The sequence below is a fragment of the Ambystoma mexicanum genome, chromosome 1p (assembly GCF_040938575.1).
Source record: "Ambystoma mexicanum isolate Mex_15411 chromosome 1p, UKY_AmexF1_1, whole genome shotgun sequence".
Classification (NCBI taxonomy): Eukaryota; Metazoa; Chordata; class Amphibia; order Caudata; family Ambystomatidae; genus Ambystoma; species Ambystoma mexicanum.
Genome location: NC_090921.1, coordinates 406,569,978 through 406,585,636, shown reverse-complemented (window position 1 = coordinate 406,585,636; position 15,659 = coordinate 406,569,978). Strand labels below are relative to the sequence as shown.

The 15,659-nt window shown below is 46.3% G+C and overlaps 1 protein-coding gene across 2 annotated transcripts in view; it reads left to right on the top strand.

Moving 5' to 3' along the window:
- SMIM7 (small integral membrane protein 7) overlaps positions 1–15,659 on the top strand; it is a 216,468-nt gene that overhangs the window by 182,804 nt on the left and 18,005 nt on the right. For both annotated transcript variants that reach the window (XM_069649201.1, XM_069649200.1), the window contains exon 3: positions 5,462–5,514. In XM_069649201.1, the coding sequence (XP_069505302.1) occupies positions 5,462–5,514 (53 nt within the window). The remainder of the gene's footprint in view (positions 1–5,461; positions 5,515–15,659) is intronic.

Genomic DNA, 15,659 nt, shown 5'->3' with positions numbered 1-15,659 from the left:
TCCTGCCACTCCCACCAGGACCTAGAACACCTGCGAGGAGAGAAAGGCAAGCATTAGGACATTACCTACCTTCATCCAGCATCCGGATTCTTCACTCCGTCGATCCTGCAAAAGAAAGTAAAGGGTTAGAAACGCATCTCATCGCTCGCTGCAGCGCGGCTTCCACTTACCTTCACGTGGCGCTGTCTAGCTCTTCAGCGGTCATAGGCGACATTGGCCGCATCCCAGCAGCTACGGAAAAGAAAGACAATAGTTAGAAGCGCTCCGCTTCTCACGCTGCCGCGCCGCTTCCACTTACCTTCACGTGGCGCCGGCAACCTTTTCAGCGCCCATAGGCGACATCGGTCGCATTCAAGACCTACGGAGAAAAAGGACAAAACAAGGTGAGCAACGAACTAATTGCAAAAGGACAGATTACTCACCTTAAGTCTTACCTGAATTTTGTTGGGACCTCAGTTCCCTTTTTGGGTCGGAGCAGCTTTTCTGGCTTTTCCGTACCCCGGCCCCTATGGGGAAATAAGACACACTCATTAAGGTGTCGGAGCAAACCACTACGGCACACCTTCATTAAAAGTACTCACCTGAGCTTACCTCGGCGAGTCCATTCCTCCACACGGATTCCTCACCTAGTCCCTGAAAATTAAACAAAGGCCAAGGGACAAATAAGACTTGATCTTTTGAACTATATACTTACGGCAGCATTTTGGTAAAGGCAAGCAGACATCGAACCCTCGCCAAATCCGAGATCCAGTGAAGTAACTGGAAATCTACGCGCCCCTGCGTCTGAAGCAGGATGGAGAGCTCGTCCATACAGAAATTAAGGTGAGAGTCTGCGGAGGGCACAGCTAGGGTTCGAGGAGGGTGAGAAGGGGAAAAGGGGGGGAATCTCTCACACAATCTAGCAGACAGTTAACTCCCTTTGCCCATCTACAGAAGGATTATTCTATGGGCCAGACAGACGAGGTTTGGGGGTCCAGTCAAGTCCATCTTCCAAGCACTACGCTTTACCGTGGAAGAAGTTGTAGCAGTCCAGAACGGGTCGGCGCCTCCGTGGGAATCAGGTGAGCGTTACAGGACCGTTCTGTGTGGCTTTGATGGAAACCTGCCCTGTGCAGGTATTTCTTCCTGCCTGTGGGTTTCTTATATACAGCTGTGTCTAGATGGACATTCCATCCACCAGAGATAGTGGTCATCAGTGTAACACAAGTATGTTAGTGGTTTCAGGGATTGTTGTAAGATCTCTTGTTCTAGGACTGCCAAGAAGTGGTTGGCCCATAGTTCTGCAACCTTTGACTCTCAAGAAGTTCTAGTGTGCAAATCCCATTATGTTAGCCAGCATAGTCACTGGTGAGGGATCTTTTTAGCTGTAGTCTGAAACAGCTGGAGAGTCACAGGTAGCCGACCCCTGGGTTAGCATACTAAGGTGCCATTTTTGCATCCATGGCCGTCCCTGTCTTCTGTAGGAAGTGTCTTCCATCGAAGTAAACATTGTTGGTTGTCCATATGAAGCTCATGAGATCTGTGATAGCTGTGGTTGGGTGTCACTTTTTTCAGGAATTTCTGGCAAGCAGCAATTCCATCTAGATGTAGAATTTTGGTATAAATTGCAGTGACGTACCTCCTATGTTGTCGGGAGTGCATCTGGTTATACATATTCTGCCTTTCTGAAGTAGTGTGTTGTCCTGTACAAAAACCTTCTTTGGTATTCACCTGAGGTTTTAAGATGAATTCATTATATACGGATATTGCTTTGGTTAATGTCTTTACCCCAGATATGATCAGGCAGCCCGTATTTCCTGGTTTGTGGATCTTAGTGAGCAAAAGTAAGTCCCAGAAGTTGGATTGTTTGGTATCAGATGTTGGAGGTGTTCCTCTGTGTTGTTTAGCATGAATTTGAAAATTTGTTCGAGTTGTTTTGTACTCCTTGATGTGGGTCATCACTAAATTGGACAGACCACAACTGCATACAATTTTCAATCCCAGCATCCAAACCAGCCAGAGCTCTCAAAAAGGATCCTCCTGCTCTAGCAAGAAGCTCCAAAAAACGGACTAAGGAAAACCACCTTCCCTTCTTGGATACTCTGCACTTAAGCCTCCTTTCTCTAACGACCCAGCTACCCTGGCTAACATCTACGCCCTTACGATGACTAATGCCATCAAAGCCATTGCCCCACTTGAAAGTAAGAAAGAAAATAAATCACTACACTCCAACGCATGGTTCACAGACAAACTAGCTACCCTACGATCTGCCAAGCGTGAAGCTTTGACTACATGGCAATCTAACCCCAATAACATCACCAATGAAAATTTCAAACAAATATCATCACAATATAAAAAAGCCATCACTCATGCCAAATCCATCTTTCAACGCACGCATCTCTAAAGCCAACTCCCAATCGAAGGAACTCTTATCTATCTTCAGAGAACTCCTCACCCCAGCCACTAGCCCCAGCGACATCGTCAAAGATGAAGCCTGGTGCTCGAATATTCAAGCAGCCATGTTAAGAAAAAATAGAACTACTCCAGGACAAAATCCTAGCACAATCTAAAGACCTGTCTAAGCTCAACACCACATCATCACCTGCCCAAAGACTCAAGGAGCCCCCCAAACAGCTCTTCTTTTTCCAGGATGTCGCTTATCTAGATGTCATCAACCTTCTCAAACCCTCCATGTGCAAAGGGGACATCTGCTCCCCCAACCTAGTCAAAGAATGTTCCAAGCAACTAGCGCCACTCATTAAAGCATTCATCAATGCTTCATTCACATCTGTGTCCGTCCCAGCCAGCCTTAAAAAAGCATGGGTACGCCCTCTACTAAAAAAAAACCTTTGCTAGACCCATCATCACCAAATAACTACCATCCCATTACCACTGTCCCCTTCTTCTTAAAAATCTTGGACAAGGTAGCTCATAATCAAATCCAACTATTAATTGAAGCCAACAACATCCTTGGTAGAAGACAATCAGGGTTTTGTAAGGGACACAGCACTGAAACTGCACTCCTTGATCTTAAAAATCAAATCACCTCAATTATGGACAAAGGCAAGCCGGCTCTCCTCCTACTCCTAGACCTCTCGGCTGCCTTTGATCTTGTAGATCACAACACCCTCACCTTGCACCTCTTAAATGCAGCCCAATTCTCTAACAAGGCATCCACATGGATTACCTCATTCCTAAAGGGCAGAGCCATGAAAGTGTTTTCCAACTAGGCGAACGCTGCCCCCACTACTATACACTGCAGAGTCCCACAGGGCTCGTGCACAGCCCCCACAATCTACAACCACTTCACCAAACTGCTTTTTGACAAACTGGACTCCCTCGGCATAGCCTACACGAACTATGCCGATGATACCCAAGTTCTCCTACCCCTCTCTGGCTCCTACGATAAAGACGCAGCTGCACTCCACCTTATCTACAGAACGATTCAACCCTGGATGGCCACAAATGGCTGTGCTTAAACGGTGACAAAACCGAGATCATTATCATAGACCCTAAAAAGATCCTAGCGAAACTTGACCATCAATACTGCAACTTTACCATAGACAACTCGATCATTCCTGTCTAGCCGGCTGTCAGGACTCTAGGTGTCTACCTTGACTCTACCATGTCCATGAGACGTCAGGTTAGCGCCATCGCCTCAGCCTCTGCACACACCACAAAACTTATCAGGTGAAGCCCTACCTGTCTAAACAAAACTGCCTCACTATCGTCGGAGCCACCATCGGAGCAAAGCTAGACTACTGCAACGTCCTCCTTGCAGGAACCTCTAACAAAAATCTAAACCGTCTCCAGGTCATTCAAATCAACGCTCTTAGAGCTGCTCTCAACATACCCAAAAGGGATCATATCACCCAAGCAAGTCGCGATGCAAACTGGCTCCCTGTAAAGGACTGGATCACGTTCAAGACCCTCACACTCGAGTGTCTCACACTCAATGCACCATCCTACCTCTCGGACACCATTGTGCAAGATGTATCCACTCGCCCAAAAAGAAACTGTCATGCGAACAAACTCTGCATCCCCACTATAAAAAGGAACAAAGCATGAGGCATTGGCTTCCCCCATATTGTACCCAAACTATGGAAAGCCCTCCCCAGGTCGCTCAAAGCGGAACCATACCTCTCAGCATTCAGGAAATCTCTAAAAACCTCCCTCTTCAACTAACCCTTGACTGTTCCTTACTTCTCCCCCTTTTACTGTCTTTCAATGCATTGTTTGCAATCTCCCTGTAACTAAAATGTACTGTTAGAATTGCATTATGTGCTCTGTACTATGTAACTAAGCCTGTAATTGTTCTATGAAACAAGCACCACGATGCCTAAGGGCTGCTGTGCGCTCTACAAATGTGAATAAATAAATGCCTTTTAATATTTGTATCAAGAGGATGTACCTTTCCATGTTGTATTTCTTTCTATCCATGACCACAACAGCATTGCATTTGTCAGCTGGTTATAATTTCCTTGTTTGTTTGGAATGTTCTTGCCCTTCTCTCTTGGGGCGTGAGGTTGTGTTCAGTCACCTATTTGTTGAGTGTGTCAGATCTTACATGTTTGCTGAGACCATTGATGTAGGTTTCAACATTTAAACAACGGCCAGTTCTAGCTTATTTTTTTGAGCCATCAAATCTGGGACAACCTTTGTTCATTGTTCTGCCCATGCAAGTATTCTTTGAGATTAAAGCGTTCTACGTCGTTATTTAATTTCCTCAGAGTTGCATTTTATCCCTTGGACAGTAGAGATTGTTCAGCATATGGAAGGTCGTTCCTGGAGAGGTCGAGTACTGATAGTTGATTATTGTTGAGGTCTCCCTTCGGGTCCTCCAAGAATGGCTGAATGACAGGCACCTAGATAGGGTCACTCATACCCTATTCCAAATTCCTCTGGTTCATCCTAGACTGTGACCTCCCTTTCTAGCAGCGTATGATCAAGACTGTGACCTCCCTTTCTAGCAGCGTATGATCAAAAAAGCATGCAGACCACTAGTATCGGCTCACACTGCTCTGCAACATTAAGCTCTTCCTCCTACCATAGGACCTCTAGGCTGTGGTACTGACTTTCGTGATTGTAGTTTGCACATATTGATAGGGGAAACACCCTCCTCGGTAGGCTCTCTGCCTGCCATATATCTGGGCCCACTCATTGCGGTCCATCACACTGGCATGCCTCATAACTGGTTCCAAGAAATACGACCACATCGCCCCATGTTGCGTGTGCAACACTGGCTATCCACACACGGATTATCTTCAAAATCCCCTATACCACATGCAAAGCAACCACCGCCAGAACACCTGCCTACCTTGCTAGCAAACATAACATGGTTGCCATAAGGACTGCTCCAACGCTCCTGCAGTTCAGAAAAACACTTAAGACACTGCTTTTCTAGGACATTGTTAGGTGTAGGAATTCTCCGGATTACATGGGCATACACTATTTACCATTTCTTATCCTTTTCAACCCACAGGAAGAAAAAGGAAACACAGGGCTTTGGAGATGAGTCTCGAGAACCAACAACAGGTAATCGGATGATAAATGTGTGGACGTTCATCCTAAATATGCAAGACTGCTGCGAGCATGTGACCATGGAAAATGACTGTCTGATTTTGTTTATTTCTAACAGCAGTGTATCTTGTGAGATGAGGATCAACTTAATTTAATGGTACAATAATTGGGATTGCAATTTACTCAGTCATCTCTTAGACATGCTCCGCTCACATTTTGAGGAACGGTCTTGAAGCTTTAATTTGTATCATAAATTACCCCAATATGTACAGTCTTCCATTACAAACAATATTTTAAAAACTGTAAGCAAAAACAGTGGCGCTAGCCAACACTCTGTTTGGGCCTGTTGGTAACATTCTTACCTAACTTCACTCCAGGTAGGCTGCTGAGAGCCTATTGGATAGGCATTGCTGCCAAGTGCCAGCAAAAATATTCAGAATTTAAACAAACCTATTTTACTCTTTTGCCATCCCTCTGAAATCATAATGCAGTTACAAATATTTATTTTAATTGTTAGGGGCTTGTTAGGGGCTTTTGGTTTGATAAGTCTCTTCCAAAATGTAAAACATTAAATTCTTTAAGCATCCTTTTTCAGACTTGGTCTTAATCTAGTGTCTCAGCATGCCTTAGCACGTAGTAGTTAATTGTTTTTTTGTTACTTTGTCCACTCTGAATTGTTCATAACTTCAACTCTGCATTTCCCCAAAATAGTTTTTTTTAATCTTTAGTCTGCTTCAAAGCTCATAATTCCATTGTAATGAACAAAAGTAAAATTAATTTGTTTGACCTCTGAATTTTTAAAAACCAATTTGTAGAATAGTTTTGGGATGTTGAAATATGTCAGACGCCTCCAAACAGGTAAGTTTCAATTATGTTATGAGAATTCATATTGTAGTTGCAGGTAACTGTACATTTCGTTTTTATTAAATTGTACATGCTTTATGCTTGTCTGTTTTTGTAATTAGCCAGGACAAAAAAGTAAATGTATATGTGACGATAATACAGATTCCTTATGCTTGTTAGTATTTAGGGAGTTATTCTGTTAAAGAGACGGAGACAAATATTATGCCAGTCTCTCCAATGTGGTCCCCGACTAGCATTCGAGAGACGACCAAGGACCTCCGCAACCCGAGGTTGGTTCCCTTTACTTGTTCTTTGAGCAGCAAATAACTATTCAAATAACAAACTAGATTTCCCAGAAACCATCTGTCTGTTGTAATAGATTTCTTTAAATTCCAAATATTGTAGCCAGTAGACACACATAGTCCAATCCCATGGATTGGCTCTGTATGACTATCCCCAACTCTTCCTTCTGCTTTGCAGCGACCAGCGCCCCACCGGTCCCCTGTGAATTTCACAGTAGGCCTTCACAAAAAAGAAAAGAAACCCACATGAGCAACAGTGAATTGCAATCATGCCAGCATATGGTGATCTTTGTCTTAACCACAAAGTTGGAGCTCGGCACTTCGAAAACAGAAACCATCATACAATCACTGCACAAGCAGAAACTGGCATGTACAGGAAAAAACCTATTTATTCAAGATGCTGTTAATAAAACAATACGTTACGCATTACAGTACGTCTGATAAGGTGGGAATAATAGTCGCCTCTGTGTCTTTAATACAATTTGAACTACCCTATTACTAACAAGTATGGAGAATCTATATTGTGGGGCAAGGCCTGGGGGCAGGTATTGGGCTGGTTCAAGGTTTACTCCCTAGTAATAAAGCCACCTCCCCACTAGCTTAAGGACTCCTTAAAAATGAGTTCTCCGACAAGGCAGCTGATTTCATGATGGCTTCCAGTTGCACATTGGGACCCATTAGTGGTCACATCACTGCCTGCCTGATCCACTACCACCTTGATAAGGTGAGAGAGGTTGCTAGCATGTGGGAACATCTGATAGCTAAAAGGAATTACTTGCATCCAAAGGGCCTATGAGTGGGTGTCAAGAATTTGTATTGTTTGATACAGCAGACCATGTATAGCCACGGTTGTGCGAGGAACAGTAAGTAAATTACTGACCTCAGCAAAACAAGAGGTAACGGCTGTAAGGCTTAGAATTAATCTAAACCATCACTCTGGCCAACCCTCAACCATCTTTCTTCAGTCTGTCAAGCCAAAACAGAAAGGGGAAAGACCATATGCAAATCAGGCTTAATCCCATCCCAACAGGGCCAGTTCAACCCGAACTACACGAGACCACAACCAACCCCAGACTTGTTTCGGCCTCATTCAGCGTCATCAGTGAGGTATACCTTGGATCTCTAGGCCCAGCAGGTATAGCACACACATCTGGGCATACCCGTCCCACTCTGGGTGACTTTAGCAAAACAAAAGGTGATGACTGGAAGGTTTAGAATGAATCTTAACCTCTGGCTAACTATCCAAACCATTGTTCTTCAGCCTGTCCTGAACCCCATCATGGTATGTTGAGAGATGAACCAAGTCCTCTTCAGAATAATCCCTGTGAAAAAAAAATCCTTCGCTCATGCACCCGAAAACACTCTTGCAAGTTGTGAGGTACAGATACCTCATGAGATCCCAGGACAGTTCCTTTAACCCCAGGAGCACATTGTCTCTCACCCCCCTCCTGCTCCTCCTCAACCCTCGAGGAAAGTACCATATTAACATCCCATAGGGCACAATGGGGAGGTTCCAGGGTTCTGAGAACCTTTACACCTTTCAGAAGCCGATAGACTAATGGGTGGCCGCCAACAGGTTTGCTGTCCAGACAGTCATGGCCAGATGAAATGGCTGTTCTGCATGTGCCCAGGGTGTGGAAAGCTTTGCCATAGACTAACCATCTTGCGTTCAGAAATGCCCTGAAGACCTACCTGTTATAGACGGGATTGGCTAGTTTGTCCTTCAACCCTCTTAGCGCCAGGATAATAATAATACCTTCGGCAACGTGCGCTTTTCAAGTTTTCTTAACATAAGATAACATGGAATGCTACGGCCCATAAATGCAGTACCTCGACTATAGGACAAGAATTTGGATCTCTGTCCCTCTCCATTCACCAGCGAACCCAGACAGCCCAAGCTGTGTACTCACTCCTTGCTAAAGAGGGTGCCCAGGTGTCCTTGATGAAGCGTGCAGCTAAAGCTGAAGGCTGAAGGCTGTGGCACATTGCAATCAGCCCCAGGCTACGAGGACCCACAACTCTTATAAGATAATCGGGAGGAGGCCACCTCCAGATACTTCAGAATATCTAGATTCCAGGAAGTAGGATTGGAAAATCGGAGGAAAGTTCCCTGGGATACCACTCCTGGGCTATCCACCACTGAGTGATTAGTACCACACTTTCTCTTTCCTCACTTGCCAGAACTCGTGCTTTCAGTACGCATGGTGGGAAGGCATACACTCTTTTGGGCACCCAAAGATTGAGGTAAGCGTCTGCTGCTACTGAAAACTGATCCAGCCTCCCCATGAAACAGCTTGGCAGCTAGCCATTGAGCATGGAGGCATGACAATTGTTCGAAAAGGAGACCTCATTGGCTGATATTCGTGTGAACAAGCAAGGATTCAACCTTGAGTCTCTGTGGTCCCGGAGTTTGCCTGGAGGTCAGACAGCCACTGCATTGCAAAAGCCCAGCATAATAGTCTCTTGCCATAAAATTGCAAACTTGAAAACTATGTAGTGACAACTCTGCAAATGTACTAGTCCTGAAATGGGCTGAGCTTGCGATTTCTGCCCGAACACCCACGGTAGAAAGTCTGTTAAGATGTCTTTTTAGTTTCGTCACACCTTTTTATCATGCTGCAGTATATTTTATTTTAGTGGACATTTTAAGAATTGTTGGTTGTGATTAAGAGCCTGCTGGCCCATGCTGCGCTGGTGAATTGTGCAGCTGTGCTGCTTGGTTTCGTTATGCTTGCTTATCAGCTTTGTGTTTTCATTGTTGCTTTTTTTTTTTTTTGCTGCTTAGGCTAGCTTTATGTTGGAGCAGGTGGTTGTGGGTCTTACCTAGAGCAAGTGAAAATATTCTTAAGTGGATTACTTTTGGAAGCTGGGAGAAAACAAGTGTACAAAAAAAGTTAAAGGAAATCACATTTGTGATGGTAGTATTTTTTTTAAATGGGTAAAATATCATACTTTTGATTTTGAAAATGGGGATTTGTTGTGTGCGTTCAATATGAATGTACGTTCATAATGAAAGGATGTATTTTTCACCTGATCACCCTATTTCAAATCTGGCACCCTGCCAGAGGAGCGCCTTCTCATGGCCCGCCAGATTGTATGCCACTTAGCTGGACAAGTCGTATGGCAGTGTGGGGGAAAGCTTAAGCAGACGTCTGCATATTCGTCATAATCCATATTTTGTTTTGTGAGTACTTGGCAGAATTGGGAATAAACAGGTTTGTACAGGGATTATCTGGTTAGATGGTCCAATCAGAATTGCCACAAAAGGAGCGGAGTCTTGAAGTGAGTGATCATTTAAGGCCACTGATTGCAAACAAAGGCAAAGGCACCAGTGCCAACAAAATTGTCCCTATCTAGAACCAATGGCAGTGTTCTCTTGATCATAAGGGGGAATCAAATGTCACAGAAATAGGATGAAAAATGAATTGCATATAATATATATGTATATTGAGTTAAAAATGCATCTTGTTGAAGAGCTTTGATAAAAACGAAAATGAGATTTGTATCTCACTTCATAGTTCCCCTGTCATGGCTATGGAAAACCGAAGATAGTGTAGCAGTGAGTTAAGGATGTTTAAACTTATAATTTTGCTTGGGACTTGGGTACAGTGAGTGCAGAGTAATAATTAAGTCTCTATTGCAAGCTGTTTTTCCTCACAGGGATTAAAATGAAAAACAAAAAACGTTTATTGTAAAGCAAAAAGCCCAACTTATTCAGCATAAACAGTGAACTATGCTTCAAAACGAATGCCGGTTAACTAATTGTTAAAGGAATGAGTCATTTAAACAGAATATAGGTAGGACAGCAGCTGCTCTCCAGATAGTGCTCCTTCTCAACATTGTTCGCTCAATACGCTTCGCTGTGCACTACTCAGAAGTGCTTCCACTGTGGTGAGTCAAGTATGTTCACTTAAAGCTAAAAATATGCTAAAATTATGGCTTCAAGTTTGGACTAGGTTCTGGCGCTATTGGTGAGTGAGGACCAGGCAGGTTTTGTACAGGGCCGCCAGGGTGCCGACAACATCCAAAAAAATGCAAACCTTATTGATGTGGCCCACCGCACAGGTACACCAGCCATGTTGTTGGGTTTAGATGTCGAAAAAACGTTTGATCGCGTTGAATGGCCTTTTCTCCGGGAAGTGATAAGAAGCTCTAGCATTGTTGAGGGTTTCATAAAAGGGGTGTTTGCTCTGTACTCATGCCCGACCACTCGGAACTCTGCTAATGGTGTGCTTTCCCAGGGATTCACTCAGTCTCTGGGAGTAGGCAGGGGAGCCTCCTCTTGCCTCTGCCTTTTGCACTCGGTGGAGCCTCTTGCGGTGCAGATAAGGGCGGCGGAGAGAATCCAGGGAATACCGTATGGGTTACTTAGCACAAAATAGCCCTCTTTGTGGGTGACGTGATCTTGACTCTGTCAAGAGCGGAATCCTTGGTTCTTGAGCTCCTGAGGATTTCTGACTCTTTCCGTCGGATTTCTGGGTTCAAGCTGAATCTGGGGCGAATGGGAAGCTCAAATATCTGTGGATCTACCTAACTGTCCAGTTTGGCGACTTATACCGTGCAACTACTAGGCCTTATTTAACACCATTAAGACTACCTGTAATCTTGGGAAATGAAGGCTATCTTGTGGTTCGGGAGGATCTCTGCAATTAAAATGAATAGCTTGCTTAGGCTGCTTTACCACTTTCAATCGCTCATGGTCGCTATTCTGGCTGTCACTTTGTTGCAGTGGGAGGTTATGGGTTATCTTTGGAATGGTGGGAAGGCCCGGATCTCTAAAGCTACTCTTTACAGGCCTAGGGAGGGAGGGGGTATGGCTTTGCCTGATGTGCGTCGATGCTATCAGGCAGCGCAACTGAGTGTCATCAATGATTGAGTCAATCCCTTCACAACCAAGGGGTGGCGTTGCTTAGAGGACGAGGTGGCGGGCAAACCGTTTCGTTAGATCCCCTGGTTGCCTAAGGGGGATAGGCCTTTGAGTATATACAAACTCCCGTCCACTAGGGTGACTATACAGGTATGGGATTACGTGGTGGGGGTGAGGGGTCTAGGGCTCTCTTCATTGTCATTCCTGGTTCATTTCAACCCTAGCTTTCCCCCCTGCCTATGACGAGATTGGCTTCTCAAACTGCTGGGCAGTGGGCTGTGAATTCCTGGCACACCTGTTTGATGAGGGCCACATCCAGTCTTTTGAATCATGTAAGGCAACGTTTGGTGTAGGCGAGAGAAACAGGTTTAAATATTGGCAACTGCGACATTGGGCGATGCAGCTGGTCAACCGGCTGGGGTCCATTAGGGCGCTTACGGAGTTCGAGAAGCTGATATTTTCAGTCAGTGCCCCCAGGTGACTCGTAGCTAGCCTCTATTCTTGTCTGAGAAGGGGGGGGGTGTTTCCCCCCAGCTTACGTTCAGACTGGGCACGAGGAGTTTGGGCTTGAAATTCCACCTGAGGCATGGAGGGAGGCGTGGAGAGGGTTGAAAAGAGCAACTAAGCATGTCCAGTATGCAGAAAGTGGGTTCAGGTTCTTGGCTAGAGGTACCTCGCACCAGATTAGCTGTAGCATATAGGGGGAGGAAGCGGAAGTGGTCAATGCTGGAGGGATTGCGGGAGCACTGGAACTTGACTGCATATATGGTAGCACTGCTCTAAACTCACACAATACTGGTTGGATGTGGTAAGCATGCTGAACTGCTTAGCAGGGACAGTGCCTCCGCTGCACCTGTTGTATGTCTGTTGGCGGCCTTCAAAGGGAGAGTGAGCATTGGGCATGGTCTCAACATCTCCTTGGTACGCGTTATGCTTCTCATAGCAAAGGCCACAATGGCATCTTTTTGGAGATCTGAGGCTATGCTACCTATGCTAGCTGACTGGTGGCCATGTATGTGGTCTGTTGTGGCAGCAGAGAAGGTGGTATATTTCTCGGAGCATGAGGAGCAGACGACATTCTAGAGGTGGGGGGGGGGTTCTTAAAACATGCACGTGGTCGCAATAGAGACTTCACATGCCCGGATAGACTGCGGGCCATGCCACTGCTTCAATGCTAGGGAGAGCGGGGTTGGGGTGGACATTTCTGTACAATCTGAGAATGCCTTTACCTTTCCTCCCTCTTTCCTCTTTGGTCTTCGTCACTTTCCCTATCCTCAGATATGGAGAGGACTCCATTTAGGTTTTGCCCCATTTGCAAGGGCAAATTTCCTTGGAGAGAAAAGCATCAATGGTGTAACCATTGCTTGCCTCTTGATCACAACGAAGAAGGTTGTGCGGCTTGCAAGCTCCTCCATCCTAAAACATTGAAGGAGTGCCGTGTCAAGCGGTGGGCGGCCTAAGGGATGTGAAAGGCCGAGTCATCTCCTGCTGCCGCAACCGCCGGGTGTGACGAGGGCAATAGTGACGAGCATACCTCCGACCCGGAGGTCGTTGACCTTTCGGCGGTTGCGCTCCCGCTCCGCGTCGTCTGTCCCCGGCCCCGCCAGGCACGGCTCGGGCACTGCTATGGGGAATATACACCCCAGCGACAAAGACTAACATTTGCAAATCACTAAGCCCACAACCCCTGGCCAGTCGTCGAAGAAGTCCACAGAGCCAACGGGCACACCAGAGGATCCGGCCGTACCCGCCAACCATAACGATCAGCAGCCCTCCCCGCAGCCACAGAAGCGCCTAGCGACCGTGCCCTCGAAAACAAAGGGCGCTACTCCCAATATTCCAAGTTCTGTCGAGACGCATCGTAAGAAGGCGTCCGCCTATGACAAGGCCCCTGGCTCCACTGGAGAAAGCGTCTGCCAGAGACAAGCCTACGGCTCCACCGAAAACTACTCAACCGCAGGCTGAGGCTACGCGTCCCCATCTGCGGAGGACGAAAACATCACAAGATTTGTTTAGGCTGACACTTATAGGCGGCAGTCAAAGGATTTGCGGAGGCCTACGAAAAGGCCAAAGATCCGTCGAAATCCAAAGATTGCCGAAGGGGAATACCGGAACCCTCCGCCAAGCCTAAGGAGAAACACAGGGACATGCCATCTCTGTCGGCCCCATGGGAGGAGTTTTCGGAAGGCGAAGAAGGTATTTCTTCAGCGTTGAGACTTGACGTTTAGCGGCAGAAGATCGTTTACAGGAGCCCTTTCCACCTCTAGACCCCTCTTGGTCTTCTGCTTGGACTAGGGAAAAATTTGAAAATTTTATAGGCTTGATAGGTTTGTTGCCTTTATCAGAGCAAGCCACCCCCAAAAGACCACAGGAAGAATGCATTTTGGACTCTGTGGCTAAGTTTCCAAGACTCTTTGACCCCACTCACGGAGAGGATGTGTACACTTACGACCTCATTGAGGAGGAAGTTCCTGCAGACATTCAGGATGAAGATCATTTCATCGATCCTGAGAATATGCATGAACCCATAGAGGGGTGGAGGGGAAAATCCAGATATGGGTGACCCTCAGCTTTGGCGGTCTCCAAACCCTTAATTTGATCCTGATGCCCTGTGTTTGGATTCCCCCCCAGACTACTCCCACTAGACATCCCTCTCCAGTGGACGATCAAATTACGTGTTGCGCAAAGCAGCTGAACATTTTAAGATCGCCACTGATGAAGCTGTTCCTGAAGCTGACTTTGTGGAGGATATTCCTAAAGAGAAGCAGCCAGCCAACGTGGCTATTCCTCTCCTCTCCTCAACTCAATTAAAAAACATCTGACTCCCTCGTTAGCAACACCTGCACTCACAAGAGCAGTTAATCTGATGATAGAAAAGCTTTTTCGGCCTTCCCCCTCTGATCCCCTTTTTATCAGAAGTAATTCCACCCCAGACTCTCTAGTGCTGACCACTACAAGGAAAAGGGCAGGGGTACCCCTGTCAACTGGCGAGGCACCCCCTGACAAAGTGTAAAATACACTACGCCCTAGGAAAGAGGGTCGCGGTTGCAGCAGCTTTTTCTACAGGCAGTTAGCCAGCCTCGCGGACGCTCAGTGGGCCTTGTTACTGGAAGGCCTTCCTGAACCGCTTCCCCTTCTGGCCACGGTAATCGAGGGCAGACAAGTAAACCAAAGCATACTTAAGAACACTTTGGATTACGCTGAGACAGCGGGTCGATCTTTGGCTCAGGGCACCCTCCTAAAAAGATATGCAGGGCTAAGGAACTCTGGGTTCAAGCCAGAAACCCAAGTGTCACTTATTAATAAACCCTTGGAAGTATCCAACCTATTTGGAAGAGCGGTCGACGAGGCTCTCGAGACCGCAAAGAAGGAGCACGACACTCTGAAGACGCTAGACCAAATCCCACAAAGACCCTCCACAAGATAAGGCTCTGGGTCCGGACGCATTTTTCGTGGCCAACGCTTTCCTCACCACCAGTACACCTTGGGAAACAATTGGTCCTCTCCACATGGAACCAGCGGATACACCACCCCGTATCCCCAAAGAGGTCAGTGTTGTGGGAAAGGAAGGGACAGGAACTCTTCTACTCCCAGATGCTCCCCTGCCTCAGGCTCAAAATGACCCGAAGATTCGGGTCCCCTCCCATGCCTCCCTGGTCGGGGGCCGGTTAACATCATTCCTTCAGGCATGGCAGGGGATAACTACAGACCAGTGGGCTCTAAAGACCATGGCACACGGGTACTGTATAGAGTTCAGCCGGTCCCCAACATTCAGACCTCCACGTGCAAGACGACTGATGCCAGACCATCTGAGTATCCTTCAGGAAGTCGAGACACTACAAGAGAAGGGAGCCATAGAGGTGTCGTACCTCTTTCACAGGTAAACAAAGGCATTTATTCAGTGTACTTCCTTGTACCCAAAAAGGATCTCACCATGACCCTGTATTAGATATGTGCCCGTTTTGTATGGTCACCCTGCAGGAGGTCATTCCCCAGGGGGATTACATAGCAACATTGGACATGAAAGATGCATACTTTCATATTTCAATGTTGCTGGGGCACAGAAAATACCTCAGGTTCATGATACAAGACAAACACTATCAATTCAAAGTACTACCCTTCGGCATAGCCTCCACACCAAGGGTATT